We start from the raw sequence: 27,171 nt of genomic DNA on the forward strand, positions 1-27,171 counted from the left end.
AAAATGCTAGAAAGTGATCAATACAATTAAAAATTTAATGACAATAAATGCTCAATGACGCAAAAAGAAACTAAACATGTCGCACATGGAAATCCTGCAGATTTAAAGATTACCAAAGAAGTGCTTCCTTATATGCTCCTAGAGATGAATTTGCACCAATGAAATAAGGAATTTTCCGATCCGAATGCAGCTGGTTTATAGGTAATTAGCGTTGACGTTCGTGTAAGTTGATCCTTACGCAATTTTATCACGAATCAAACAACACTTATGCATTTTCCTCTATACCGCTATTAATACTTACTTGGGATTAAGATTTGACGAGGCCCTCTGGGCGCTCCTTTACGCTCAGAAAGGGTACGGGTAGCGGCCAGGGTCCCTTTCTCAGGCTCTGAAAAAGTCTGACAGGAAAGGCTAGATCAGATTCTCCTGAATTTAGTTACCCTTCAACTATTGCCATAACCGTTTTACTGAACTTCACAAATTGAAAATACGTTTTCTTTCCAAATTACAGATTTTCAACGGGAAAAGACAAATATGATGTTGTGATTCGTCTATATGCTAAACAAGCCAAATGTGTATCATGCAACTTCGAGTGAGATACCGGTATGATTTTTGATCAAAATTTTAATGGTAAGTGAATTTATTCTTGTCCTGTTGCCCCCCTTGTTGGTGAATTAAAAATTATACCCTTTGTGCCCTGTTGGGATAATTAGTCCAAATATAGTCCAAGACATATTTCCACGTAATCGTAGAGAGCAAGATAGAAATTCTAACTGTGTAGGATTTGGTTGGTCAAGCCCTTAAAAGTAACGTATTCGAATTGACCTTTGTTTAACATACTCTTTAACTCAAACACGCAAGGGGAACACAAATTATGGAAAATTCGAGTTTTGGAGAAAGTTAATAAGGCATTGTTAACTGAAGGTACCAAATAAAGAGACATTCGAGTTATAGAATTTCGAGTTATAGAGACTCCACTGTATTTTCAATTTTCAACATTTTCTAAGAAAAAAAGCGGAAGAGAAATGGTAATGTAATTGGTGTTGTCATACAAACTCCTCCTCTCACTTTGATAGTATCTTTAAAGTCTTTCAATTGATTTGAATTACTCAATCTCAGTAAACCATCTGCCATCTGGGTTGAAAATACAAAAATGTCTTCACTTTCCGCTTTTTGACGTTTGTCGCTTGTCTCAGTATAAGTAAGAGAATATAAAAGTTACCCTTTTGAACAGTGGTGTATCCATCGAGTTGGGGGGGGGGGCAAAACCGCTCTGTTTAGGAGTAAATATGAATGTCCGGGGGGTCAACTGATGCTTGCCCAGGGTGTTAGATCTGTTCTCCGAGGGTAAACTTCCAAAAAATATTATATCCTCCGACCCCATATTCAATTTTTTTCTGGAAGAGCCCTATTTTCCTAGTGGGAAGAATTAACCTTTTTAAATTTGAGCGTTTGAATGCCAATCCTCCATATTGGCCATAAGTAAAAGGTTAAAAAGTTATCTTTGTGTTGGAGAGGAGGGGACAAGGAGAAATTCCCTTCCTAAGAAAACGCGAATCCTAAGTAAAGAGCAAAAACGATTTCATTCACATTCAAAGATATTGCCATTTTTGCAGCACAGCATTTAACTCGCGGCTATACTTCATTCGAATTCAATTTAATGTCACGTGACAAGCATTGTCGTTTTACTCTGAGGAGTAACTTTGAATTTTAAACAGACACACATCTTTTTTACAGGGGCTGGAAACTAGTGGCGAAAGCTATCCTGATCTACCAGTAATAACGCTTAATGCTCAGATAATTTTTGCGTAACCTCTGTAATGCGTCTGTCAAGGAGGCAATTATTTTCACACTAAGTATCCTGTTTTTGTCGCTTAAAACTATCAAGGAATTAAAAAATGCCGTTAATATTCAACAAGTATTCATAATATTCGCTAATATGATATCATTTTCATATTAATATTGAACGCGATTTTATGTAATGTGTATTTTTCCATATTTTGTTCGAGCAAGCAATTAACTGTTTTTAACTACTACATCATTCATTAAGCTCGTAAAGAATTGACCGCATTTTAATTAATCTTTGGTTTTGGCTAATGAGCTTATTTTAAACTACACATCTGCTTTATACCTACTTTTGATAGATGCAGAAACTCAATTTATATTAATACGACTTTTTTTTCCTTCTGGTTTCCAACGCATGTCTTAATGCTCAACTTTCCAATGTATCTTTTGTGGAGCAACACAGTTTTCGAAGAAGGAATAGATAAATGATTGATTTCCGCTTGCTTATACAATATTGACAAAATTAGGGTTTCGCTATATTAGATGCCAAAGTTTCTAAAAGGAAACTCAGTGCCAAGCCCCCCTTGCCAACCCCTTGGATTTTTTTCTTAAATAGTGCTTAATTTTTACCTGAGCTCACTGAAATAAGGGCATTTTGTGGCTGATTATTCCAGTGTTTAAGAAGTCTCACTGGGTATGCTATTGTGTATTTGATGTATACTTCACTCACTGCAACCCTTAACCCAGAAGTTATCCCTCCCCAATGAAGTGACACCATTTTTTTAATGTATCTTCCAACATTTGCTGACATAGCATTTTAAATAAAGAACTACTTCTTTTATCCCTTTCCTCGGGGGAGGGGGTAGTCGGCAGTCAGGCAAATTGACCGACGGGTATGTGCGGTGGTTAAGGGAATGTTTTTCAAAATAGCTGAAATGCACTGTAAAGGTGGACTTTTAATAAATGCACTGTATGGGTGGGAATTTCAGCAAATCTAGGAAAAATTGGAAATTTTTGCCGGAAAATCTTGATTTTTGGACCTACCCCGGTGGGCTGTAGGTCCTATAAATTAACCTCTGTTCGTTCGTTCGTTCGTCCGTTCGTCCGTTCGTCCCTTCGTTACTAGCTTTTCTCGGGATTGGCTCATTAGTTTTTCCTAATTTTTGGCACAAAGATGCAAAATGGTAATGCCCAAAATGTGACGGAGCCCGATTTTCGAAAAAAATTCATTTCCGGGCGAAAATGCTGAAAATATGCCGGAATAACCGGTTTTTTGGCATTTTCTCGAGATTTCATCATTAGTTTTTTCTGATTTTCTGCACAAAGATGCGTATTAGCAATGCCTAAAACATGGATTAGTCCGATTTTTGAGAAAAATTCTATTCCGGCTGAAAATGCCGGAAATATCCCGGAAATCGCCGTTTTTGCAAATTTTCATTGGACTTTTTCCTTATATTTCGTTGTTTTTTCACACAAAAACATTATTTGTAGCAATGCCCACCATCAAGCATGGTTTAATTGTCAATAAAAGTGATTTTTGAAGCCGGAACTTTCTAAAAATCGCCGGAACAGCCTATTTTCGCCGGAAAAACGGTATTTCTTGAATTTCTCGAGCTGTACTTTATATTTTTTCATGAAATTTTGCACACTGATGCAAAATGACAATACCTAAAATGTGACGGAGCCCGATTTTCGAAAAATATTTTTTCCCGGCCGAAAATGCCAGAAATATGCCGGAAAACCGTTTTTTTTTTACATTTTCTCGAATTTTCATCTTTAGCTTTTTCTGATTTTTTGCAGAAAGATGCGTATTTGCAATAACATGGCCGAGTTCGATTTTTGAGAAAAAATTTTTTCCGGTTGAAAATGCCGGAAATCGCCGTCTTTGCAGATTTTCATTATATGTTTTCCTTGTATTTCTATGTTCTTCAAAAAAAAAACATTATTGATAACAATGCTCACCATCAAGCATGATTCAATTGTCAATAAAACTGATTTTTGCGACCAGAACTTTCTATTAATTTTTCCCTACAACCCTTCCCTCTCCCCCATCAACAATCAATGATGAATTTATTGCGTTATGAATTTTCGCTAAACGATATATTTTCTGACTGATTTTTTTCTCCTCGCATTGCTATCTAACTTTCATCATCAGGTAGGTCCATTCAGCATCTAGCTTGTTTTGCTCTAAATAAATTTAAAATTTGAAAAAATGCACTGTAAGGGCATGAAGTTCACCGATTTTTTTTCTGCACTGTAAGGGTGCTATTCTAAAAGCCAATTTTTTCGCCGTACATACCGTCAGTTGGTAAACCCACTGCCCCCCCGGTCCCTTCCGAGAAATTCTTCAGTTTAAAAATTATAAGAAAGAATATCTTTAACCCTGGCCAAAACTACAAGATCATATTGCCCATTCAAAAGAGGAGGTCACTTTTGGAAGGCCAGACCCCCTGGGTTTTTGCCAAAATATTCATGAAACTCTCCCCCCCCCCTAGATTTTTAAGCCAATTTTGAGCTATCACCTTGGATTTTTGCTGAAAATTTGAAAATTCAGGGACTCCCCCCTGGATCTTTAACACTGTTTTATTGACCCCCATGGATTTTCTTTGTTTTTTTTTAGGGTACCCCGCTGGATTTTCCAATTTTTCAGACCCTCTGGACGTCACAACTCCTCAACGTGAAGGGATGTTTTCTGGAATAGCCCATTTCTATTCAAATACCACAGATGAATGTGGTGACGCACATACACTATGGACGCTTACAATTCTAATTTAGTTCAATGAGCAACAGTCGTCATCGTCAATAAAAAATGGAAATGTTTTATCCGATATAAAGAAGAATGAGGCACTGGGAGGAGTTTCACCTTGACTTTAAAGAAAAGAAAGAAGACTGTTCCTTGACCCACTCTTGATTTGTCTCATGTGAGTGATTATTATCTATTGTTCTCAATTTTTATCTGGGGTAAAAAAAGTTTTGATTGGGCTGGTCGGGAACCCTTCGTACCGGGTAAAGTAAGCCCGGTGGCCAGCAAATGGAAGTGTCTTGAGCATCTACCCAGGCCTTTCGAGTAGACCACCGCCTCCCTTGCGCTCCGTTTCCCAATTGTAACAAGAAGCCTAAGCGGTATGAAGCCTACTTAACGACATATCAATCATCAAAATGTTTGTTCGCAATGTTACAAGGCGCCGTTTCTTTCAAAAATGAACTTGAATGGACATAAAACGGCTTCTTCAAAAACGGACATATAAAATCACGGACATCACAATGCTAATGAACACGGCTCGATGCTGGGCCAATTATAACGCAAACGTTCATTCATTCAATGTTCCATAGATCTTACCCAGTAAAGCATCGAAACTTTTTTGTACAGTGAGCTGTGCCAAATGGGAAGGGCTTAATGGGTATTTTTAAATAAGCACTTAATTATACTGATACATTATTTTTTAATGGCAACGGTTTTTCTTAGTACTTCAAACTTATTAATGAGCAAATTTTGCGTTAAACCGCAGCAAGCTTGGTGTTAATGATTTAATTGTTTCGCTTCGTGGAGCTATTAAGCGGTTCCATTCATTTGAGCTCTATACACATACGTGGGTGGAGGGAAAGTACTTCTTTTTTTCGATCCAAGAAAATGCGGTCAGTGCGGTCGAGCAGATTCATCTTACAAAAGCCTGTCTCAAATGGTTAGAATCTTTCAACGATGTTCATTTTGATGGTTTTACCTCGATTATCTAGACAAACAGAAATTCATACTGCGAGCGCCGAATTGCCAGTTTTCCGATATTCCTTCCTTTTTTCTTTGTTCGTGACTCCCTGTCACCAAGTTTTTCTTCAGATTTTAATTTTCAGACTTCTTTTGAAAGTTTCTTGAGATATCTTTTTAGGAAGATCTCTTGGTTCAAGTAAAACACCAATGTTTCCTATATGTTTTGCCCGGGGGGGGACAGTGGGTTTACCAACTGACGGTATGTGCGGCGAAAAAATTGGCTTTTAGAATCGCACCCTTACAGTGCAGAAAAAAATCGGTGAAATTCATTCCCTTACAGTGCATTTTTTCAAATTTTAAACAATTTTAGAGCAGAAAAAATCAGCATTTTCGAGCAAAAATTTGCAATCTTCCCCAGATTTGCTGAAATTTCCACCCTTACAGTGCATTTATCAAAAGTCCACCCTTACAGTGCATTTTTGATATTTTGAAAAACATACCCTTAACCGCCGCACATATCCGTCGGTCAATTTGCCTGACTGCCCCCCCCGGATGTTCTGTTTGTGTACTTAAACGGGAATTAGCCTATTTATGGTAAACTGACTTATTACTGGTTCAAATAGGCCCGAAAGGTCATAAAATCATACTGGCACACAAGCCTTCGGAATGCTTTTTCTGGCTACTCGCTTGTTTTGATAGAAAATTGATTAAAGTTTCTTTCAGGCTTACCCAAATGGACTTATTGGATCAATTAAGCTTATCCTTTGAATCAATTCACTAATTAATGTGTTCTTGTTTTCATAGTATTTTCGTCCGTCATCAATGGAATCCCTACTGGTTCTGACGTGTTCGGTACTTTCTCAATTTTCTAGTTTTCCGAGGTCATTCTATCCGGGTATGCTATGAAATATTGTGTAAATCACTGGCTAATTATGCAAGATCTAATATTCCACCGGAATTTTTGATCTAACATTCCATCGGAATTTTTAAACACACAAAACTTTTTTTAAACTTGTAGTCGTGGTATGGCACAGAAATTTTGGGACACCCTATATTTTACCTACAACGTTTTTTTTTGTTCACCCAAAGAGGGTGTCCTATTCAACATTTCAATTCTGACTGGTAGGGAAAACTATCTTTCCATACCCTCATAGCGACTGACTTTTTGGCGCCAAAAGGTTAAACCTTGATAAAAAGCAAAATAATCGATCAAGTATTGCCATAGACTATGTTACAGTCTAAGACAAATCACTAACTTAGAAAAAAGCCCAAAACTAGAAAAATTCGCAAACGGGGTTTTTTTGCCGAAAAGAGTCTACAGCTGGTAGAGTTTGCCGGTCGTTTCTTCGAAACTTTCCCGCCATTTTTTCCGTATACCGCCATAACGGGGTATTATTTCCCCGGCTTTATAATTACTGCATAGGAGCTGAGACCCTCCGTATTGCTCGAATTTCTTCTTTAGCTAGTATTTTTTTTCGAGTCTTGTCACTGCTTGTATAGGAGAATGTTGGCACAAGGTGCAAGCAAATCAGGAATACAGAGAGTCTTGAAGAAATATGTATGGTAAACATTCCTTTCTCAAAGAATTTGGTGCCGACTCAAAATTATTTTGTGATAGCCTACTGAATCTTTCATAATATAGATATTTTTTCTTTTTGAATTACTTTGGACTTGACGATTTTGATTTTGATTTGCCTTTTTGTATGCTAGGGAAGAAAATTGCTGCTGATGACCACTTCGGTCGACCTGTGCCGCAGATGATCCTGTTTTCTTCATGGTACATAAGTTAGTCCAGTAACAAGGGTCGAAACTGAGCTACTTATGTACCCTTACAATATTGTCATCGGATTTGTTATTTAGGTGTGTGGCATTGGGTTGATGGATGTGTACTAAGTGGCAGTTTTTACACTAGGCTTGGATAGTGGTTAGTATTCGAGCTTTTGTTTTGAACTATTTCCATCAGTGATCTTTACCATTGATTTTGTTGTATATTTTTTCTTTGGATTGGTTTCGCTAGTTCTGAGTTCAGTTGTCAAACTTTTTCTTTTGGAAAGGTATGGGTTTTGGCCTTCATCAACAGTTCAGTATTGCTTTCTTCATGTGACACCGTCTATATGGTATTACATGGGCCCCGTGCGAGCCATTTTGAGTGGGGGGGGGCGATATTTTGGAACTATGGTTGGGCGAGGAAGAAAATATTTTCACTTTTTACACCCTCAAAACACCTTAAAACATTATTGGGGAGAATAATAGTTTTTATGGCTTAAAACAGTAAATTAAAAAAAGTATGGCATGGTCTGCAAAAATGTGGGAGGGGTATGGCACCCGGTCCCCCCATGTTACCAAGGAACCTGCATCTTATATGTGTACGGACAAACTAGGTTTTTATTTCTTAAGTTTTGAAAATTTTCTTCGCCAATAAAGCTTTATCCATTGCACTATGTCAATAAGTTTAATTTAATGTTTGTGAATATCTTTTTTTTTCGATTTCGATGTTTACTAGGTTTTAATTGGATTTTGTTTACTTCAAATAAATGGCTGTTTATTTTGAATGGAAGTCTATAGTACACACTTAATAAAAGATGAAAAATTATTCCAATCTTATATTGAACCTGTTTCCCTGGTATCCAAACCTAGATATGAAAATGCTCGTACGCGAAAAAAAGAACTCAACGTTCATTACGTTTTCAAAAGTTGACTCACAGGTCTACACAAGGTCACTAAAAAAAAAGGAATACTTCAGGAGGCGGCGTGAATTTGAAGGGGGTAAACCTTTGGCGGAGTAAATAGTGACGGAGTAATTTACAGTTCTTCCCAAAGTCGACAGCTGCTACTTTTACGTAAACCGCCAATAACGGCTGTAAACTCGTTCGTGCATTTATTTTTCCCGTATTTACAAACAGACAATAGCGTCTTCTAAGATTTTAGAACCGATTATTATGTTAAACAAAATTAGAATTTAGATGATTGATAACTCTTCTTTGCTTCTTTTTACTTCCTACTTCCCTATGTTCGAGATAGAGAGAGAGAGAGAGTAGGAAATTTGAGCTAAACTACTAACTAGCTTGAATTCTCCGCTTAAATAGCATGTCTCTCCACTCCAGCCAATATTTTAATTGTTGGACAAAACACTCGTAGTAGTTTGCTTAACTTTTAGAGTGTTTGAGTTTGTCTTTCTATCTTAACCACAGAAACTCACATGAGAATTGTGTTCTTTACAGCTTATGTCAGGATCGCCCCTTTCCTTCATTTGTAATAAAAGGGAAGTACCATGTTAATAAATAAAATCGGGAGAGGGTGCTCCAGTGAGGCTAGTCGCTTAGAAGATCCTCCATATGCAATGAATTGAAACAAAAACAATTTGTGTGATCAGGCAAAATGACCCTAGTACCTAGTCCTCTTTGCTATTATTAGAATCGATGATATATGCGGTCAATTAGAACCGGATTAACTACATCATTTATATCTTGCATTCAAAAAATACCACTTTTTGATTAGAAAGCAATACAAATTAGATGTGCTTGTATATATAGCTTTGCAACTTCGTTTTTTTTTTCTTCGCTTGATTTTATCTGTGTGGGTGGAGTAATTATGTTTTTCGAAATCTCGAAACTCGTTTTTCTTCAGCTTTCCAACTAAAGCATGGACATTGTCACTACAGATTTTACTACCTCTTAGATACAAAATCGAATTTTCTACTTTCTATTAGGGTTCCATTCATTCGGTGTTTCACCTTTTTTTTCACCTCCTTTGTTTTGCTTGGTTAGAAACCAGAGGGGTAGATAGTTTAAAGGCGGTTAATTGAAGACTTAAACTTTCATTTGAAGTGAGAATCAAATATATCATATATCATATTTAGACCCGGCGAACGGCGAATTTCGCCGGTCCAAGGCACGAAAAAAAAAAAATACAATTCGGTTCGCCGCCTCAAGTACATATTTACGCTAATCAATACACTGCGCTTGCTAAGAACTCGCCGGTCTAGAATCTACAAATCGCCAGAGTTAATTTGTCATACCAGCCTCCCAAAAACAAAGCAAAGCCCCTGATATATGTTTGATTTTGAGCTAAAGTGACTGTGAAGGACTTTGAGAGTTTGTAAAACCTTAAAAATGGGAGGGTGGTGTCTACCTGGGCTATCTATAAGCTTTCATTTTGTAACTTGTTCTTTTTAGACCCCTGAAAACGTGCTGGAAGGCAATAAAAATTTGTCTGACTCAAAGCTCAAAGGTATCTTTTAAAATTTAAAATTAAGTCACATTGACCTGGCCTTTTTAAAGCTATTTGAGCTTGCTTAGAGCAAATCTTTTCGCCTATGGGGCGCGCAAGTTACGAGAAAATGGTTTTTATCTCTCCCCACCTAAACTCGTAGCTACTATTATTGTAGCTTCAAATCATCCGTTGTGAGAGGTCAAAGAACATTTTAAGTGACCTATATTAGGAGGGGGTACCAAAAATATATTGACTGATAAGGGGGGGCTTGAATTTTTTTTGAGGATATCGAGGGGGGTTGCGAATTATTTTTGGAATTAAAAAAATCTATCCTTCACCCCACCCTAGTAGATATTTTCTAACCACTCTCTAACCCAGCAGCTTCACCGTTCCCAAATTTGTCCCTTCGTTTATCCTAAGAACAATTCAAAATGATTCAAACCTAAGAACTGTCAGGTTTGGGTTTAGGGGCTAGATTATAACTTGTTTAAAACAAGTTTGAAAAACGAGTTAGATCAAGTTCTTAAAAGGAAGTTGAAACTTGAAATTTATTGTTTAAATTATTGACTTGTAACTGAATAGATTTTCTAATTGACGTAGATTGGACCTATTTGTCTCGGATAAACATTGTCCCTAAAGCATTAATGAATAGTATTTAAAGCCCCACATAATCGCATCTGTTATTTGGAGAAAACGTCAAAACGCTCGAACGTCAAACTAAATAATAACAGTATTAAAATAATAACATATGTGTCTAATTGACGATGGAAAAATTCTCACCATTACATTATAAAATTTCGAAATAATTAAAATATTAATTAGATCAGCCATTGTTTAGGGGTGTGTATCTAAGCAACAAGATTGTTTAGCGACACGCCTTAATATTTATTTTGCCCTTTAATTTCATGGCAAATATGGACCCAACAGCTATTCATTCGATTTTCACTTCATTTTCACTTTTTTGAACAATAGTGTATTTGACTTCGATCTTTAATAGTGTTTGCTTTTTAATGCCCATGCCATGTTGGATTTACTTTAAATACAGCATTTTGTTATTTATTTGTACTTCTTCAATTTGCAATTTTCTTTTATTTGTTGAGTGGTTTTATTAACCAATCAGATAGCAGGATTGGACCACTGTAATGTCGTGACTTCAACAATGCTTATTTTTATATATTTTTCTCGTCTTTGCTGTCCGGTCGTCCCAGCGTCCCATTAAGACTGTCAGGACTTTTCCCCAGTTCCTTAATTTTTTGTACGTGACGTGGCATTTTCTCAAATTTACAAAAACACTTTCGTATACTTAAACTATTGATGTTTGTTTCCAGGCTAGTTTCTTTTTGCTGAATCCTTAACTTTTCTTCAAAGTCCGAACGAACTTTTTATGGCTCATCTGGATATTCCGTGCTCGGACGCGACGGCCCATACTCGGCCGGACGGAAAGAGCCTCTACCTTGATACCCCAAGAAGAAAAGCTCTCTTAGTTAGAGCGTGAATTTTCAGCTGAGAGGACCTATATTTTACTTCGAATTATAGAAAGATTCGAATAGTAGAGGTTCGAATAAGGGAGAGTTGACTGTGCATTTTTTTCGCAATGTTTTGATCACGTATCCTTAAGCACTATCCGAGAAGCACTCGAGTTTATAAAATTTGATAAATAGAGATGAAAACACTGTGATAACAATGCAATGAAAACGTACTCTTGAACAGTTTCAGTAGCCCTCTCCCTAGTCCCTTTACCCCTGAATCCATTATTTTCAAACGTATGTTTAATAACTGAAAAATATTTTACGAAGTTGTTGTCACGGCTTTTCGTCACAGACGAAATATATAAGTAATATGTCAGTTGTATAGTTGTATAACTGTATCGTTCTTACCCCCTACCTCCTTAACGGATATAAGGTGTAATACTGGTTAAATGACTTTGCAATATTTTTGAAATTGTCTTAGAATAGAGTTTGGGAAAACGTAAACAACCAACGATCATCCTATTATTTTCCTATATATAAATTCTCGAATATATCAATGTTCCTTCCGTTTCCCAAAGAAACATCTAACCTGATAACAGACCGCCCTGATCTTTTTTCTAGGTCCTTCTAGCACGCCACGCTGGCTCTAAAGGTTATAAGGCTAAGTTTCAAAAATGCACGACCAATAAATATTACTAAATGGGATCGGAGAATAACTTGACAAACTTTTTTTCTTTAGATACAAACTACCACTGACGAGGCTTTGTTTGGGGACGTAGCACCTGGGAGGTAAATCTACGAAATTTTTCAACTTTTGATGGAAAAAACTTTAGCAAATAATTCATTTTACTGTATACACCCTGAAAAAGTCAAAAGGACTTTGAATTGATGGAAAAATTAAACGATTTCTAAGAAATATTTTGTTTGGTCATTTTCTTCAATTGATGGCAGATTTAGCCATTAAAATTCATTCCTCTAATGGGGTACTTGCCAAGAAATCCATTTTGTTTTTTCTGAGGAAACAAAAATGTTCAGTACAAAACTCTTTGAAATTGGAGACAACCTACTCCTCGTGTTCTAAATATACCTACCTATACCTACTGATATATATCAAGAAACTATGCCTAATGTATTGGGCAAGGCTTTGATGGATTAAAAACCTTGAGATTTTGTTCTGACGAATTTGTATACGCGGTAAATGCTCTTAACAAAAGAATCAAGATATTTGCCCATTTCTTTGGAATTTAGTAATTATTTTATTTACCGTATTCAACTGATTGATTAATGAGACTTTTAACTAATGAGCCTATTAACTTCTCATATTAACCTATTAATTTGTTATTGTATATAGAGATTGTATCAACCATTAGAACGGTCGCCTATCATATTCTGACAGCGGAAAAACGGAGGTGTGGGAATACGGCCTACACCTTGTACTACGCATTCTACCTACATGATATGACCTACAATCAAAAATCTATAACTATACTACAAACTCATTCCCTATTCTTTATTTGACAGAACACTATTTTAAACAGATAAATTTGCACGAGATTTTTTTTCCTTGGCCGCAAAAAATTGAGAAATTTTTTGGAATTATTTTGCCAAACAATCAAAATTTCGCGAATCAGTCCAAAAATGGTTTAATAATTTTTTTGAAATTAAATTTCACGAAGATTAATCTGATAGCTCGATAAGTTTTGTTGTTTTGAGATATTTCCCTCTGCGAGTTGAAGAAAAGAAAAGAGCTCCAAATTTTATTTGCGAACCTTATTCGTTGCTACGCCTTCCTTTTCGGCGCCCCTGCTTGAGGGTGTTGCCACACTTCTGGTGTGCCAAAATAATATAATTATTAAATAATCTATCAGGTGATCTTTCAAAGATAATTAATTGGAAATTAATTTTGATAAAATTTAATTATGAAAACATTAAATAAAATTTTCGTGGAAACTTTTTTTAAATGTCGTATTTACGTTCTATTCACGTCCTAACCAGAATGTTTGCAATTCTTTAATCATTACCACGATTTTTGCACTTGTTTATGTGTTTATTTGTTGTTTTATTTTGCTACTGTTTTCAAAACATTATAATTTGATAAAAATTATTTTCTAATGATAAGCAGCGATAAGAATTCGGTCTTATCAGTTTTTTAAAAATTGCAGACGTGCTCGAAAGTACTAACGACTGAGCTCTGGGTATAATGACGCAACTCGTCCTGAAAACGGCAAAATAAGAACAATTAGGCTGAGATTCGTAGAAAAAATAAGAACATCGCAAGAACAAGGCCACCCTAAAGATTAAAAGGATTAAGCAAACTTGCTCAAAATCTGAAAAGTTAGTCCCGTTATTGTATTCAAGGTTCGCGCAAAATTTAGTTGAATTATCCAAATTTTGTCCTCTATACTATTGTAATGCTAAATATAAAGGGCTTCTGCTCCTTAGTCGCGAATATAATACCTTACGGTCCTTGCGTTATTTACTGTAATAGGGCCAGTGTAAAACTTCTAATACTTGCCTGTACCAGACGACCACGGCTTGTTCCTCGGCACCGTTCCGTGGTAACAAGTGATGGACCAACAGAGTGATAAAAAAATCGCGTGTTGGGATAGAGATTCTATAGTAATACTTGCTGTTTTTCAAACATAATTATCACTTTTCACCAGTTTGTTCGATAGTTTGCGACCTTAATGGCGTTAAATTGGCCAAGGGTCAGACCGAAGAAATATGGGTGGTCGGTTGATTATGAAGAACTATGCCTCAAAGCCTAAGAAATAATATTACGAAATTTATCTGCTTATCATAGTGACGTGAAATATTTTATGACAGGTGTATAAAAAATTTGATGAATTTAAACGATAAGACATGAATATCGCAATATTTGAAGTGATATCAAGGTGACCTTCGTTTGAGATTATTTCCGCGTGCACCGTTTTCATCTAATCTCGTTGCCGCGCGCACTAATTAATCAAAAAGTCGAGAGAGAGCAAGCTTGGTTGTTAAATACGCCCACATACTTTAATGATCAAAACGGTCACAAAAAAGATAATAGATACGAACCAAAACTAGAGAGTGGGTTTTGAAAAACCGCAATTAAAACTTTCCAAAGCAGGAAAAAATATAATTGATCAAGAAAAAGAAGTCTTTCCAAATGGATGGCGCTCACCGATTTATATTTAAACCTCATTTTTTTCTTCGCTAATTAATTAAAATAATAATTAAATACTCCTTAATTAGGGTAAGGGGAAAGTCTCAATTGTACGATATGACGTTCAGGCTATTTAGTTCCCTTGGATTTTTTAGTTTCGTTTTCTCCTGCATTTAAACTTGGCAATTTGACATATAGAATTAGTATTCAATAATTGTTACTTGATCAAGAAAGATATCTATTCTTGACTTTTAGCTGAACCCTAGTTTTTGAATTGGCTGATTTTTATTCCATAGTATTGGCAAGGATTGGTATTGGAACCAAATTGAATCTTCGATCTACATACACTACCACCATCTATTCACTGTTCTTGGTAATAACTGGTATTGCTAGTTGATCAACTAACCAGTTTGAATCTTCAACGGGAACACCACATCCTTTCATTAACTTATTGCAAATTGGAGAATCTTCTTCAAACTACATCTCAATAGTTGACAGCTCGGCAAGATTGGACAGTCCGGCAGAATGAGCCAAAGGATTGGCAAAGTACAAAAATATGAAATGATGTCAACAAATGATATTCAATCTGTGATCGAGGATCTCTTCCCTTCATTCAGGTAGGTCCATTTCATTTACTGTATTTTTCATAGACCAACCACTCAGTAACAACGCCTTGTTGAATATTCGTTGAACGTGAAATCGTCAAAACTTGGACCGGCAAGAGGCCATCATTTGTAGTGCGTAGTCAGGCCCGACCCCTCCACTTTTTAGATTGTTCCACCGGGTCTGGTAGTGCATAGGCTATTTCAAGGAACGTGGCTAGGCTATTTCAAGTTTAGATATACATAATTTTCTGATTTCGGCTCATTGACTCGTTGCCCTTGGACTAGATACTTCATGAAGAATAAAAAAATACGAGACTTTTTAAGATCGATCAAAATTAATGATGGGGGGTCTTTCTGCATCAATAATCCTTCAAATCTTCAAGTTAATTTTCATGCGAATTTGTTCGCCAGCTCAAAAAATACCCACCCCATCGACGCCCACCCACAGGGTTAAAAGAGGTATTTCACTTGCAAATAAAAATGACCAAATTTGGGTCACTAATTTCAAATTAAATTCAAACAGGAAGAAATAGTATGTTCCTAGGTTCCATAAGTAAATAAATATGCCACCATAATATAATAAATCTTTTCTTGTTTATCATGAAGAACAGGTAGAAAGTTCTTTCATAATAATGTGATACTAATTGGTCCTGAAATTTCCTTTCGTTTAAGCACTTTGTTTTGATCGAAAAATATTTTTACTCTTTACTCCGGTGGCAGAAGCGAGCGGGAAGTGCCACATCAAATATGTCATGATTGGTTTTTTTAACGGATGCTCAAAAATGCGTCCGTCCGATGCAATAAATAATCAATATCTTTCATATTGCATGCATAATCGTCGTTGGAACTTTGTAAATAAGCGCTTTAACTCCTGGTAAACAGGAAATATTTCATAATTTTGTTAAATTTTGACGAGTCACATTAGTATTGGAAATATTATGCGAGCATTCTAAAAATTATGTAAAAAATGATTTGATAGGTTATAGTTATAGACTGTAGCCTATCTTAATATAGTTTACTATATGCATCCCTGAAATAGTTTTTGTCAAAAAAGGGGGTTTAAATTGGGGGGAGGCTGAGGTGGCTTAGACTTCCTTTTCTATTTCCAAGTGGACTCACTCAAACTGATTTTTTACTTTAGCCCTTCAAACACTTTGATGGTTATTTTACCGTTTTTCTATCTCGTCACTTATTCGACAAGCTTATATACAGTGGAAACTCTTTAACTCGAACCTCTATTACTCGTATGTCTTTCGTAAGTTTTCTCGTCCCTTCAGTTAACAGGGCCCTTGAAACATTACTCCATATCTCGAATTTGCCTTAACTCGAACAAATGAGTGTTCAAGTTATGGAGACTTCACTGTATGAGATTTATCTGTAGTTGTTGATTAGCTGAGCTGCATTAATCCCTTTTCCTCGTTTGTACATGATCATAATTATCGTAATTGCTAATGCGTCTATATTTATTAGTAGCGTGGGTCAGGGTATAGAGTTCGTGCCAAAATCGATCATTTCTCATTAGAATTAAGTTAGATCTGTAAATCCCCTTGAAACGTATGGACAATGAGCCTGTTATTCCCGAACATCAATATGTGGTAGGAAGAATAAGCTTCATCTTTGGTAACCTTAACCTCAAGATACTATACAACAAAATACATTGGAGGTTGTATGATTAGCCATTACGCAGTAGTCTAAAAACAGGAACATTGATAATCGATCGCGTAGGTCAAATTTTGTAATTTGTATTCTAAGAAAATCATTACTTTTTTTTCAATAAAGCTGAATCAGTTTGACAATCAACTTGTTTACGTTTTTTGTCAGTTTTCAGTTTTGTTTACTAGTCTCTAATCGCACAGCAGGGGAACTCTCATCCGCTATATCTTAATGAGCTACTACGCAAAATCGCTTTGCACGTTTTCAAAAGTCTTACTGTTTTTAGTGGTATCTATTAGTAATCTTCAATTACAACCCCACTCGTTTTGAGGGCTCAGAATAATTCCTGCGTTGGGTCTGTAAGACGCTTCAAGGTCATATTAATTAAGAGTCAAAATTTGAATTGCGAATTCGTTCGTGTAGGCATGCGCATTCAAGCATAATGCTATACAATGTATGAAGTCAACTGAAACGAAAATTAGATCTAGCCAGCACTGAGTCAGCATTTCCAAAAGGAAATTGGTCGAGGAAGTTGGACTTAAATCTGTTGATGTGTGGTTTTCTTCTGGCAATTCTCGGTAATAATGACAGTTGTTACTTTTGAATTCTCAGAAAGGTTATGATATACTTTCTTCCCTTTCCGTTAGCCTGGATATTCCACCTAACTTAACATAGTGAAGATAACATTTACGTATAAAGGCTTACTCACTACGTATTATACAACCAGTAGAAGTGGTTACGTAGCCCATTTACAATTTCACTGAAGTTTTAAAGACCTTGAAGAAGGTTTGCTGTTGTTGATATGCGTCGAATCTTTGTACTTTGTTGTTGTTGTTTATTCGAGCTAGGGATCCGTCCTGAAATTAAATTGCTATTCCTGAAGAGATATTCTTTTGTGCAGTCTTTCTGGAATATTGAGGAGCTAAAAACGTTAATTACGTAACTTCAAAGACATCTGACTGTGAACATCGATATTGGCTCACATACTTGGTCTCACGCATTGAAAACTTTTGAAGCTTTTCTTCGCGTTGCATTTTACTTTAGTCGGCCATCTTGTCATCAATCATTTTAGTGTGATTAGTTTTTCTGGAAGAACCTCCTAATTAGACATAAAAGGGAAAGTATTAAGTCCCACTACTACAAAAATGGCAAATCAGATCTTGTTTTGCAGGATGCAAATAAGAATATAAAACCACATTGGTTGAATTCTTCATTTTCCTTTTCATAGAAATACCAACCTAGGACCCAGACTTTTTTATGATTTTGTATGATTTAAAAAGGCTGAAAATGAAGTGCGCTTCCGTATGGTTTTTGTTTAAGATTGTAACTTGGTTACCAGTCTGCCTGCCGTTGCGTAGGAGGATGAAAAAGGTAGTCCAGAGGTCTGAGTACTAAGTTTCTTTTCATGGTTGTTTTTGTATTCGGTGGAACTATCAAGGAACATTAATTTTGTATTTAATGATACTCGTTAAGTTCGCAGGAAGATCATTTTCGCTTATTTAGATAAAGCGTTTTTTTTGCTTACTTTAAAAATAAAACAGATTATTTCTTGTGGCGGTTATTTCATCAGTTGTCGTAAACAAGCAGAAAGGGAGAGGACTTCGGAGGCGGGTATTCGCCGTATTTTGGTCTTTTTTTCGAAGGAAGTCTATCAGACGGACAATGGTAAGACTTTATTTAACTTATATGACTGAAATCTCTTAAACATTTAAACGAATGAACAAGAGTCAACTTATCTTAAGTCATTTTAAGTCAATACATAACTGCTATTTGGTTAACTCAACAGATGACGAATTGACTTTTAGGCACTGGTAGTTTTTGCCTGTTGTGTTCATATTGTCTTTAAATTAAGCAGAATGTAAGCTTTGACAATCGTCGCTACTAACTCGAATGGTAGTGAAGTTCATGTCCCTAGCTTACTTCCTCGACCATGTTCCTTTTCTCTGATCGACACCTCGTACTTTCCAGGACTCCTGAACCAGGAGGGAATCTGGAACCATCTTTGGAACTCCTTCGAAGAGCTTTCCCGCGGATTGATATTGCAATTTTGTTCATCGTAGCGAGAGTGCAAAATCGCTGGCTAACGGCCAAAAGAGATTGGGTGTCTTGACATGAAAAAATTCTTTCGTGTGATTTTACGACGTTAGTTGCGTTCTACAAATCAAATAGGCGCCAATATAAATCGTATGAATGCAATCAATATGAATTTTTATGAACTAAAGTTAGTCATCCGACTTTCTTGTGGTTTTATGAGTTTTTTTGATTCTTGCTTAATATTTGAATATCATACCCGGAAACCTATCAAATTCAGAAAAAAATCTTTTCTACAAAATAACTATTTTGAATGCATTCTTTTATTGGCACTTTATCAATTCTTTATAAAGCTAAACGTTTTTAAACGCCATATGATAAACATTTTAGAAATTCTTGAAATTCCTCAATGAAGGGAAGAATACCGTTAGATTGTTCTTGGCTATCAAAATTTAATCAATCGGTATAAAAATTCTTCTTTAGAAGGCGTACTGATTATTAAAAAAGCTAAATTTTATCCAGGAAAAAAATTATTTTCTCTTCTCTTAAAAAGTTGGATTTTTATGGCAAAATGCCTGGAATAACGTAAGTCACGAAATTCTTTCAATTACTACCAATTCTTTTTTCTTGGTTTTATACCGCTTTTTGTATCCACTCTTGTAATGATTTTGAAAATATCTATGCGTGATGTAAACTGTACCCAAAATTTTGGTACAGTTAAGACTTCTTGATTATTTTCATCTTTAAATTTACAATAAAAATTAAGGAATTTTTGCTCATGTTCGTTGTTAGGTGTGGACTAATCATTTAGAAGATTATCTCAATGAGCCATAACAATACTGTATCAACGTCAGCACTGGGAAATTTAGTCACCAAATTTAAGAATTTAAACATTATCACTAAAACCTTTGAAAGATTTACCATTTTCAGGGCCTACGCCATGAAATTGAAAGTGGGGGGCATTTAAAAAAATTTTTACTTGGTGGCGTGGACCCTGATTTTGGTAAAAAAAAACCCAATTAATCAAAGTTTAATATTAGCGCGAAAATGTCATAGTTTTTTTGGCCGTTTTCAAATTTCTGAGAGGAATTTCCACTGAAAAGAACACGGCCTTTCGTCTGTTAGGTTTTTTAATTCGAAAATTGACCATGCTGAAATTTTACATTTTTGATGAAAATTGATAATATCCCTGGTGAATTTTTTAATTCTACCACTAAAAAAAGAGATAAAAAAGAGCGGAAAGAGGGCCTGAAATTCTAGGCTGAATATTGTGAGGTCACATTCCGACTAGTGCACTCTCACTTTTGTCATACTAAATCCGATATATCCTGCACTTTCGTTGGCTAAGATGCATGTTGAAATCGTACAACTGCAGCATGCTTCGAAAGTCCCAAATTTTCTTTCTTCCGAAACTGAAAATTACATTTTTTCTTCTTTTTTCTAATTTTATTGATACCTAATCTCGCCCACTCACATAAAAAAAAATTAGTCTTGATTTTTTTTTTCTACTTTTTTTTTATCGAAAGTTTTTGTAATTGCTGATTTGCTGGCTTGCGTTCCAAATTTTAATCACTACCCAATTATATGTAATTATCTTTTCAAAAAAATGTCTTTAAATGGAGAGGAGGATGAGTTCCTCGAAATCAAATCAACTTTAGAATCGAATTAACATGGACGAGCTCACAGGAAAATGAAATTTTCCGGGTTAACTTTTTTATTTGACATACATATATATTGGATCTTTGAAATTCATAACTCTTTGATTTGTTTGCGCTATGGTTTTACTGAAAATTTTATTCTTGATTTTTAACACTTTTGAAAATTTTGGGGGTACTGAGGAGTATTGTACCCAGTATAGGGTGGGGTTGATGTTAGAGTTTTGAAATATGAACTTGAATTTCTTTTTGATCCCATTTTCTTTTGTTTCAAATGAAAAATGGATTAAATATTTGCTTAAATATAATTGTTGTAGAGAGATATCTATTATTCTATTATGTCCTATAGAGTAACACAATACAAGAAAAAGGCTTTTTAAAATCGAATATAAAGATCTTTACATTTTTTTTTGAGCCAATCAGAATTTGATTAACTAACAACTCAACCAATCAGATTGATTCAATAAGGTCACGTGGTGTGATGGGGTTATAAAAACAATATGAAGATTCTTGATCAGCGTGTAATTTCAAAAAGACGCGGGTTCGTGAAAAACACGAGAGTTGAGTTTCTAGAGAATATAGATAAGCTATCAAGAGATTTATAACAGTCAGGTGTGTGGGAAGAGTTTTTCAGCAAAAAAATGATATCAAGACTGATTTTATGTTTAAGATATTTTCTTGGGTTTTCTCATTGAGGGCGCGTTAATTCTGTTTCACATAATTTTTATTGGCAAATTAGATTGTAGTAAACAAATTGACATTTCAAAATAAAAAAAAAGTTTAAAATATTTATTTTTTTCGTTATGCAAACACTTGAGAATATTTTCATAGATTCTCCTTTCATCCACATCCTTGGTGACCAACTTCTTCAATGAATGCTATTTTTTCCATAATTATAAATTGAATTTGATTGCCAATTTCTCTCGATCGATCGAGCAATGATTTTTTTGTTGTTAATTTTGGTCTTGACCTTTCTTGAAACGTGGTTCTGAACTGAAATGGCGCGTAAAATCTATCATATTTTTGCGGAAGCATAAAAGCATGAAGTTAGTTCGGTGATAACTTTCGAAGAGTGATATTGTGCGATTTAAAGTTTTTTAATTTATACAACAATCAGCTCTAATATTTTAGGGTATTACTTAAATTTGCTACCATATCATAGCATATTGTTTTGGAATTATGTTTTTTTCTTAATTTTCAACTATTTTTTGATTCCAGACAACAAGAACAGCAAAAAGAAATACCATCAACAGATACCAACAACAAGAAGAAGAAAATGTACGAGCAATCTTTGGATGCTGAATATTTTCATCCATCATACAACAACATGTACCACCCTGAATCGCAACATTTTTATGACGACTATAACAATAACAACAATTATATTAAAAACCACCCTTCGGTACCATCACCGCCCTACCTTCCAACACCACCATCCACACCGGACAAAATCCCAATGAGTTATGGTAATTTTAACCACCCTGTCGCCTCTGCACCACCGCCCTACATGACATCGCACAGTTATCATCATCAAACATCGACACAGAATAACCAGTTCAGTCCAACATGCGGTAAGAAAGATTTCGAATTTATGAAATTTTTACTGTACACGTTGTTTTTTTATGAGAACATCCAAAACTTTTTGATTTTAAAGCCTATAAATGCTCTTTAAACATGTTATTTTCCCATTTTTGTGAGTATTTTTTCGCATTTTCCCAGGCACGACGCAACGGGTACGGCAGGTACGGCGGCCGCCGTACCAGATTTTCACAAAAATACCCGAAGTTTTCCTCTTCGTCGGTAAACTCGCTATAAAATCGCTTAAATTTCCTCATTCGCCGTACCAGATATAAAAAGCTTCCGTCGTGCCTGATTTTCCTAAGAAATCGGGTGTTTTAGAGTCCCCTTAATGTCGCAAATTGCCTTTTTAACACTTTGCTCCTCGAAGCCCCATGTTCTTATATAAAAAACTTGTTCAGTATTCAAAATCAGAATCTTTTGCTTTGGTGCATTTTGGTGCATACTGTAACGAAATTCATCGAAATTTAGCATCGTTAGACATGAAGAGTGAATGAATTATTCCATTTTTCATCTCAGATATGCAAGTTGTTCCTGATTTCTTTGGAGGGAAAGATGACGAAAATATCAACCATGAAGGTAAGCATTCTCAAACCTTTTCTATAAGAAATACATAGTGGAAATGTTGTTCTGAAGGAACAGGGGAGGCTTGCACCCTTCAAAGTTTTTATATAAAAACCAGTGGTATTATCTCTCTCATATTTTCTTTGTGTCTTCTTTTAATCGAAGTAACAAGATAATAGTAATAATAATCAGAGTTAAACAAAAGAGATGTCAAGCCGAGACACCTGGCTATAATCGCCTCAGTAATATTAAAAAAGAAATGAAAAAGAGAATCAATAAAAAGAAAATAAAGAAAAGAATTAATAGTTGTCAAAAATGATATTAACTGAACGGACGGTGTTTTTACGTCAAGAATTTTTTTGAAATCATGACAAAACCAGCTGATTCTTCGACCTCTTGAGGTTTTAGGCCTTCTGCTGTTTTTTGCCCCTAAATTGCTTATTTTGTGATCAAAAACCTGGCGACTACATTCCATATTTTCGATGAATTCAAAGAGATAATATTTAATAGGTCTTAATTGGTCGAAGGTGTAAATTATAGGAAGTCAAAAATAATCTCTTTTCGAGCGGTGATCTTACAATTACAATTTTCTTTTACTTAAAATCGAAATAAAATTGATTTATCATCACTGTTTCAAAAACCTTCGGACGAAAAGATTTTTCGAAAGCGGCGAATTTAAAGTTTGAGGTTTTTCTACTATAAAAATTGTTGTGTGAAAAATGTTTTATACTATTTTCTACAAATAATAAAACGTCGGTAGAATTTTTCACACACAAAAATAGAACGGTCTATCTATTCTTGTGCCTGGCACCTAAAAAATCGATAACAAGTCTTCAATTACGTTTATATAGTTAAAGAATTTATTTTTAGGCACCCGAAAACTTAAAGCCTTTTACATATAGATATTTGAAACCATTTTTTAAGGGTTTTCAAAACCGCTAGTATTAAAATTGGGGTAAAGAAATCATATTCTATTTGGCGATGCCGTCTAAAAGGGTACGCTCTACGGGATATCAGACCTCTTGTAATCTAGATTTCTTCACTCTCAAAAAAGAAATCTTCAAAAATAAAAGGGACTCATAAAAATGAAAATATACTTATTTATAACCAGCAGGAAATAGCGGTTAAAATAAACAAACTAAAATTCAAAATATAGGATTTTCGTAAAATCCTTGGGGGAAAAAATCTAAAACTTCTATTTTCACACCAAAAAAAAATTAACAAGTAAAGATTTGATTTGAAAATAAGGAAAAGAAGAAGATGATAGCGTCATCAATTTGACGTCATAACAAATATTTGATTCAGTGTTTCTGATATGTGCTGATTTAGCACTTTCACATAATAAGGGCGGCTTTTCGCTCCATCAATATTTTGCGATTTTCGTAAATAATTTTGAAATGGCAGCTGACTTCTTTTTTTTTTCTGGAGAGAAAAAATCCAAAAGTAAATTATCACCTCCCTATGAAACTTCAACCATTTGATTCATCAGTGATAATATATTTTATCGTTTGTTTGACGCTCTTGACTTTTCTTCTTTCCTCCGGGAAATAAGACCCCTTTCTACAAACATGTATAATTTTACAATGTAAAAAAACCGTTAAGTTTTTATATAACAGCTGATTATCAGAAACATTACATAATGACGTATTATCAGCCTCAGTTTCGTGACACACGAATTTGGGGCAATTTTAACCCTTTAGAACGACACTTTCACAATTTATGTACTCGTACATATAATGCTGCATATATTTTCGAAAAGCTTTTTTGTTTTATACCTCTTCAATAAACTTTCATAATTGAAGGGATGGATATATTAATCAAAATTTTCTTTTCTTTTTCTTTATAGTACACCACCCTTACGCCAATCACCACCTCGATGAGAATTACAATCCAACCGCCACACCGCCCCACTATCTGCATTTACAACCGACACACCAACAACACAACAATGAAATGCCCGATATCGGTCAAAAACGAGTCTACAATAGCATCAATCACAATGCGCAAAGTCCCATCGATTTTTACATGACCAATAGCAATCATGAGAATAACTACATCCGACAACAAATGGCCTACGAGGCAATGTTCCACGGCCATCCGGCCATGAAGCGCCAAAGATACGACTCTCACGAAACGATAGAGCCAGAACTAAGTCGCGCGACACATAATATCCTTGAACGCCAAAGAAGAAACGACTTGAAGTTACGCTTCAGTATTTTAAGAGACAATATACCAGAATTGGCCAGCCATGAGAAAGCACCAAAAATTCAAATTTTAAGAAAAGGACTTGAGTATTTGACCATCCTAAAAAGTGAAGAACAAAAATTAATAGCTGACAAAGAACTCGAAAAACAAAGGAAGCTGATTTTAATGGAAAGGTTGAAGACGCTACGACAGAGTAATCATTAAGAATTTTATTTATTTTTTTCAGAGATATATTTTAACTGAAGGTCCCAATTAATCCTAACGTTCTTTGATTACAGTTTTAAGCCTTTAAGGCTAATATGTTTTGCAAAGAAAATTTGCCCAGTAGAGCTACATCCTACTCTTGTATATCCGACGCGGTGGGCAACCCAAACCACTTTCAAATCGAGCAAGTACTTTGTCTTAGAACTTCTTTGTAAAAAGTTTTCGATTGGGGCTTTATTTTATGATTTTTTGGCAATTTCTTCAGACATTCTTTTTTTTAAAGATCTTATATTATTGTATATGTTTGTACTATTTTTATTAAAGAGAGAAAACACAATTTTAAAAGTCAGTATATTATTAGGTTTATTTCGCCTTAAAATTTGGGGAAATAACATTTTAAGGCTCTATTTTCACGAGCTTATATTACAGTACTGATTTTTTTGAAGATGTATTTAATATTTTACGCGAAGAGATATTGAAATCATTTTTGTACATATTGTATCTTTTGTTATATTATTTTGATCTTAGTTTTTACAGAAAAAGATAGATTAAAGCAGTCACCTTTAATATCACTCTTATCCTTATCTGGCACCCAGATGGTGAAATTTTCATCCAACACGCTAAAGCTCTGAAGGTCGGGAAAATTTTCAACATCTGGCTACATTACGGAATTTTGCGAGACCGCGTCAATAATTTTGAAATCTTCAAAATAGTGGTTTTTCATCAATTTTTCATCTGGATTTTGCTTAAAATAACAGTCATAACTTTTGACACATCTTTTTAGAAAAACTTTCCGCAAGATTTAAAATAGTTCAATTCTTTGCGGGCAGTTTGAAAAAAGTTCGAAACAAAAAGGTTAATTACCCATTAAAACTTAGCACTTTTTATAAAAGAAGGTGATGCAACATATTATTAACGTCTTTTTAAAGTTCATAACGTCATTTTAACAATTGAGTTCTTAATTTCTCAATTTCTCTTAAGGGATTTGATTAAAAAGCAATTTATAAAGGCAATTCTTTGTTAAAAGTGTTAAAAAATCTAAAACATATCTTTTATGCTCAGATACTAAAATCAATTTTCTGACAGAGCCCTTAAATGAGCTTTTGAGTTCGGTGATTGGCTAAAGCAAAACAATCGCATCGAAATCAAGCGTCAACCATAAACATAATCGTTAGAACCCAGTCGCTTTCACTTTCGTTTTTAAGTGCAAAATGCAATGCGGTTTTGATTGTTTTGGCTGAACATCCAGGTCAGATCATCACATTCACCCCATATCCCTTTAAGACCCTTTTAGAGCAGAGCATGGTATGCGTAGAATGAATGATAATACTGTAGGTTTTTGCTTATTCTTGAAAAGAAAGTCTTGAAAGTACACGTTTTTTTATAAGAATGGTTTCATCATGGACATTCTTAAACTTTTTTGGGGAAAATCATCCTAAAGCATTCTTGGGACTGTATCTTAGGTTAGGATTCAAATTCAACTTGAATTTTGCATGTAATATCAACCTGAAGCATATAATTGCATTTTGGTGACGGTTAAAGCAGAAATCTAAAGTAAAAAACTGAAAATTTAAGAACAAATTATCACTGGGTCACTGGCAGTATCCCTTTGTCTATTTGTGCTTAGTGGAATCTTGTGGTGTAAATAGATCTTTATATCTTTATTAGGGTCAGAAGGAGGAGTGGCAACAATACCTTTAACTTCTAGTCTTCCTTTTCATTAAAAAGAAGATCAATCTAATCTTCAATGGAAAAATAAACATTGAGTGGAACCGTACTATATTGCAACCAAGGAACTTATTGTAACAGGAAAGACCTTTTGGAAAATAAGAAAATAGAAGTGGAAATAGAAATGAAAAGGCTTCTAAGTCCCTTTGATTAAAACAAGGAGGCGTGGCTTTTATTGTAAGTCCTCTTTATTGTTTATCATCATTCGTATCTCTTGTTCAAAGCTCTCAATAAGACCAAGAGGGCTTTCATTTTTCGTTTTTTCAAAATAAATGATCGGTTTAACCCCCTGGAATGATAGCAAGTCAGATTTACCAATGATGACCGTCGTGGATAGTGAGACAGGGATATTGTAGGTATTATTTTCGGGAATTAGATCGTCGTGAGATGTTACCCTACTGATGAGTACGATTGTTGCAATAGTAATTCTGCGAGAGGAACCGCAGATTCAGACAATTGCGAAGCTAAAATGGGACTATGTCTAAATATCATTAATCATAATCATTATCTACTTTAGCATCTTTCGAGTAGAGCAGTTAAAATTTACTACCGGACTATTGTGAATTAAATGGGAGGCAAAGTGAGACAGGGGTGTTTTTCGGACAAATATGATTTTTTTCACATTTCCCTT

At 35.1% G+C, this 27,171-nt stretch overlaps 1 protein-coding gene across 5 annotated transcripts; it reads left to right on the forward strand.

Moving 5' to 3' along the window:
• On the forward strand, window positions 1-25,373 carry LOC136805896 (uncharacterized). 5 transcript variants are annotated; one of them, XM_067062468.1, is made up of 9 exons: window positions 1-201; window positions 512-630; window positions 4,406-4,706; window positions 9,667-9,721; window positions 11,912-11,961; window positions 14,614-14,934; window positions 21,480-21,832; window positions 22,359-22,418; window positions 24,250-25,373. In XM_067062468.1, exons 6-9 carry the CDS (start codon window positions 14,843-14,845, stop codon window positions 24,810-24,812), a joined length of 1,068 nt encoding a protein of 355 aa, XP_066918569.1. In that variant the 5' UTR covers window positions 1-201; window positions 512-630; window positions 4,406-4,706; window positions 9,667-9,721; window positions 11,912-11,961; window positions 14,614-14,842; the 3' UTR covers window positions 24,813-25,373. The 5 variants fall into 5 exon arrangements, with proteins under 5 accessions (XP_066918569.1, XP_066918573.1, XP_066918571.1 ...); XM_067062472.1 differs by having other exon boundaries at window positions 4,561-4,706; XM_067062470.1 differs by lacking the exon at window positions 11,912-11,961.
• The last annotated feature ends 1,798 nt before the right edge of the window (window positions 25,374-27,171 follow it).

The sequence above is a fragment of the Clytia hemisphaerica genome, unplaced genomic scaffold (assembly GCF_902728285.1).
Source record: "Clytia hemisphaerica strain Z4C2 unplaced genomic scaffold, Clytia hemisphaerica genome assembly, whole genome shotgun sequence".
NCBI classification, from domain to species: domain Eukaryota; kingdom Metazoa; phylum Cnidaria; class Hydrozoa; order Leptothecata; family Clytiidae; genus Clytia; species Clytia hemisphaerica.

What these genes read in the sequence shown, in the direction of transcription:
- LOC136805896 (XM_067062468.1), top strand. Translation starts at nt 14,843, where the DNA reads ATGAGCCAAAGGATTGGCAAAGTACAAAAATATGAAATGATGTCAACA. An exon ending in GATCTCTTCCCTTCATTCAG is followed by an intron (nt 14,935 to 21,479) that starts GTAGGTCCATTT and finishes TTTTGATTCCAG; the next exon opens with ACAACAAGAACAGCAAAAAG. An exon ending in CCAGTTCAGTCCAACATGCG is followed by an intron (nt 21,833 to 22,358) that starts GTAAGAAAGATT and finishes TTTTCATCTCAG; the next exon opens with ATATGCAAGTTGTTCCTGAT.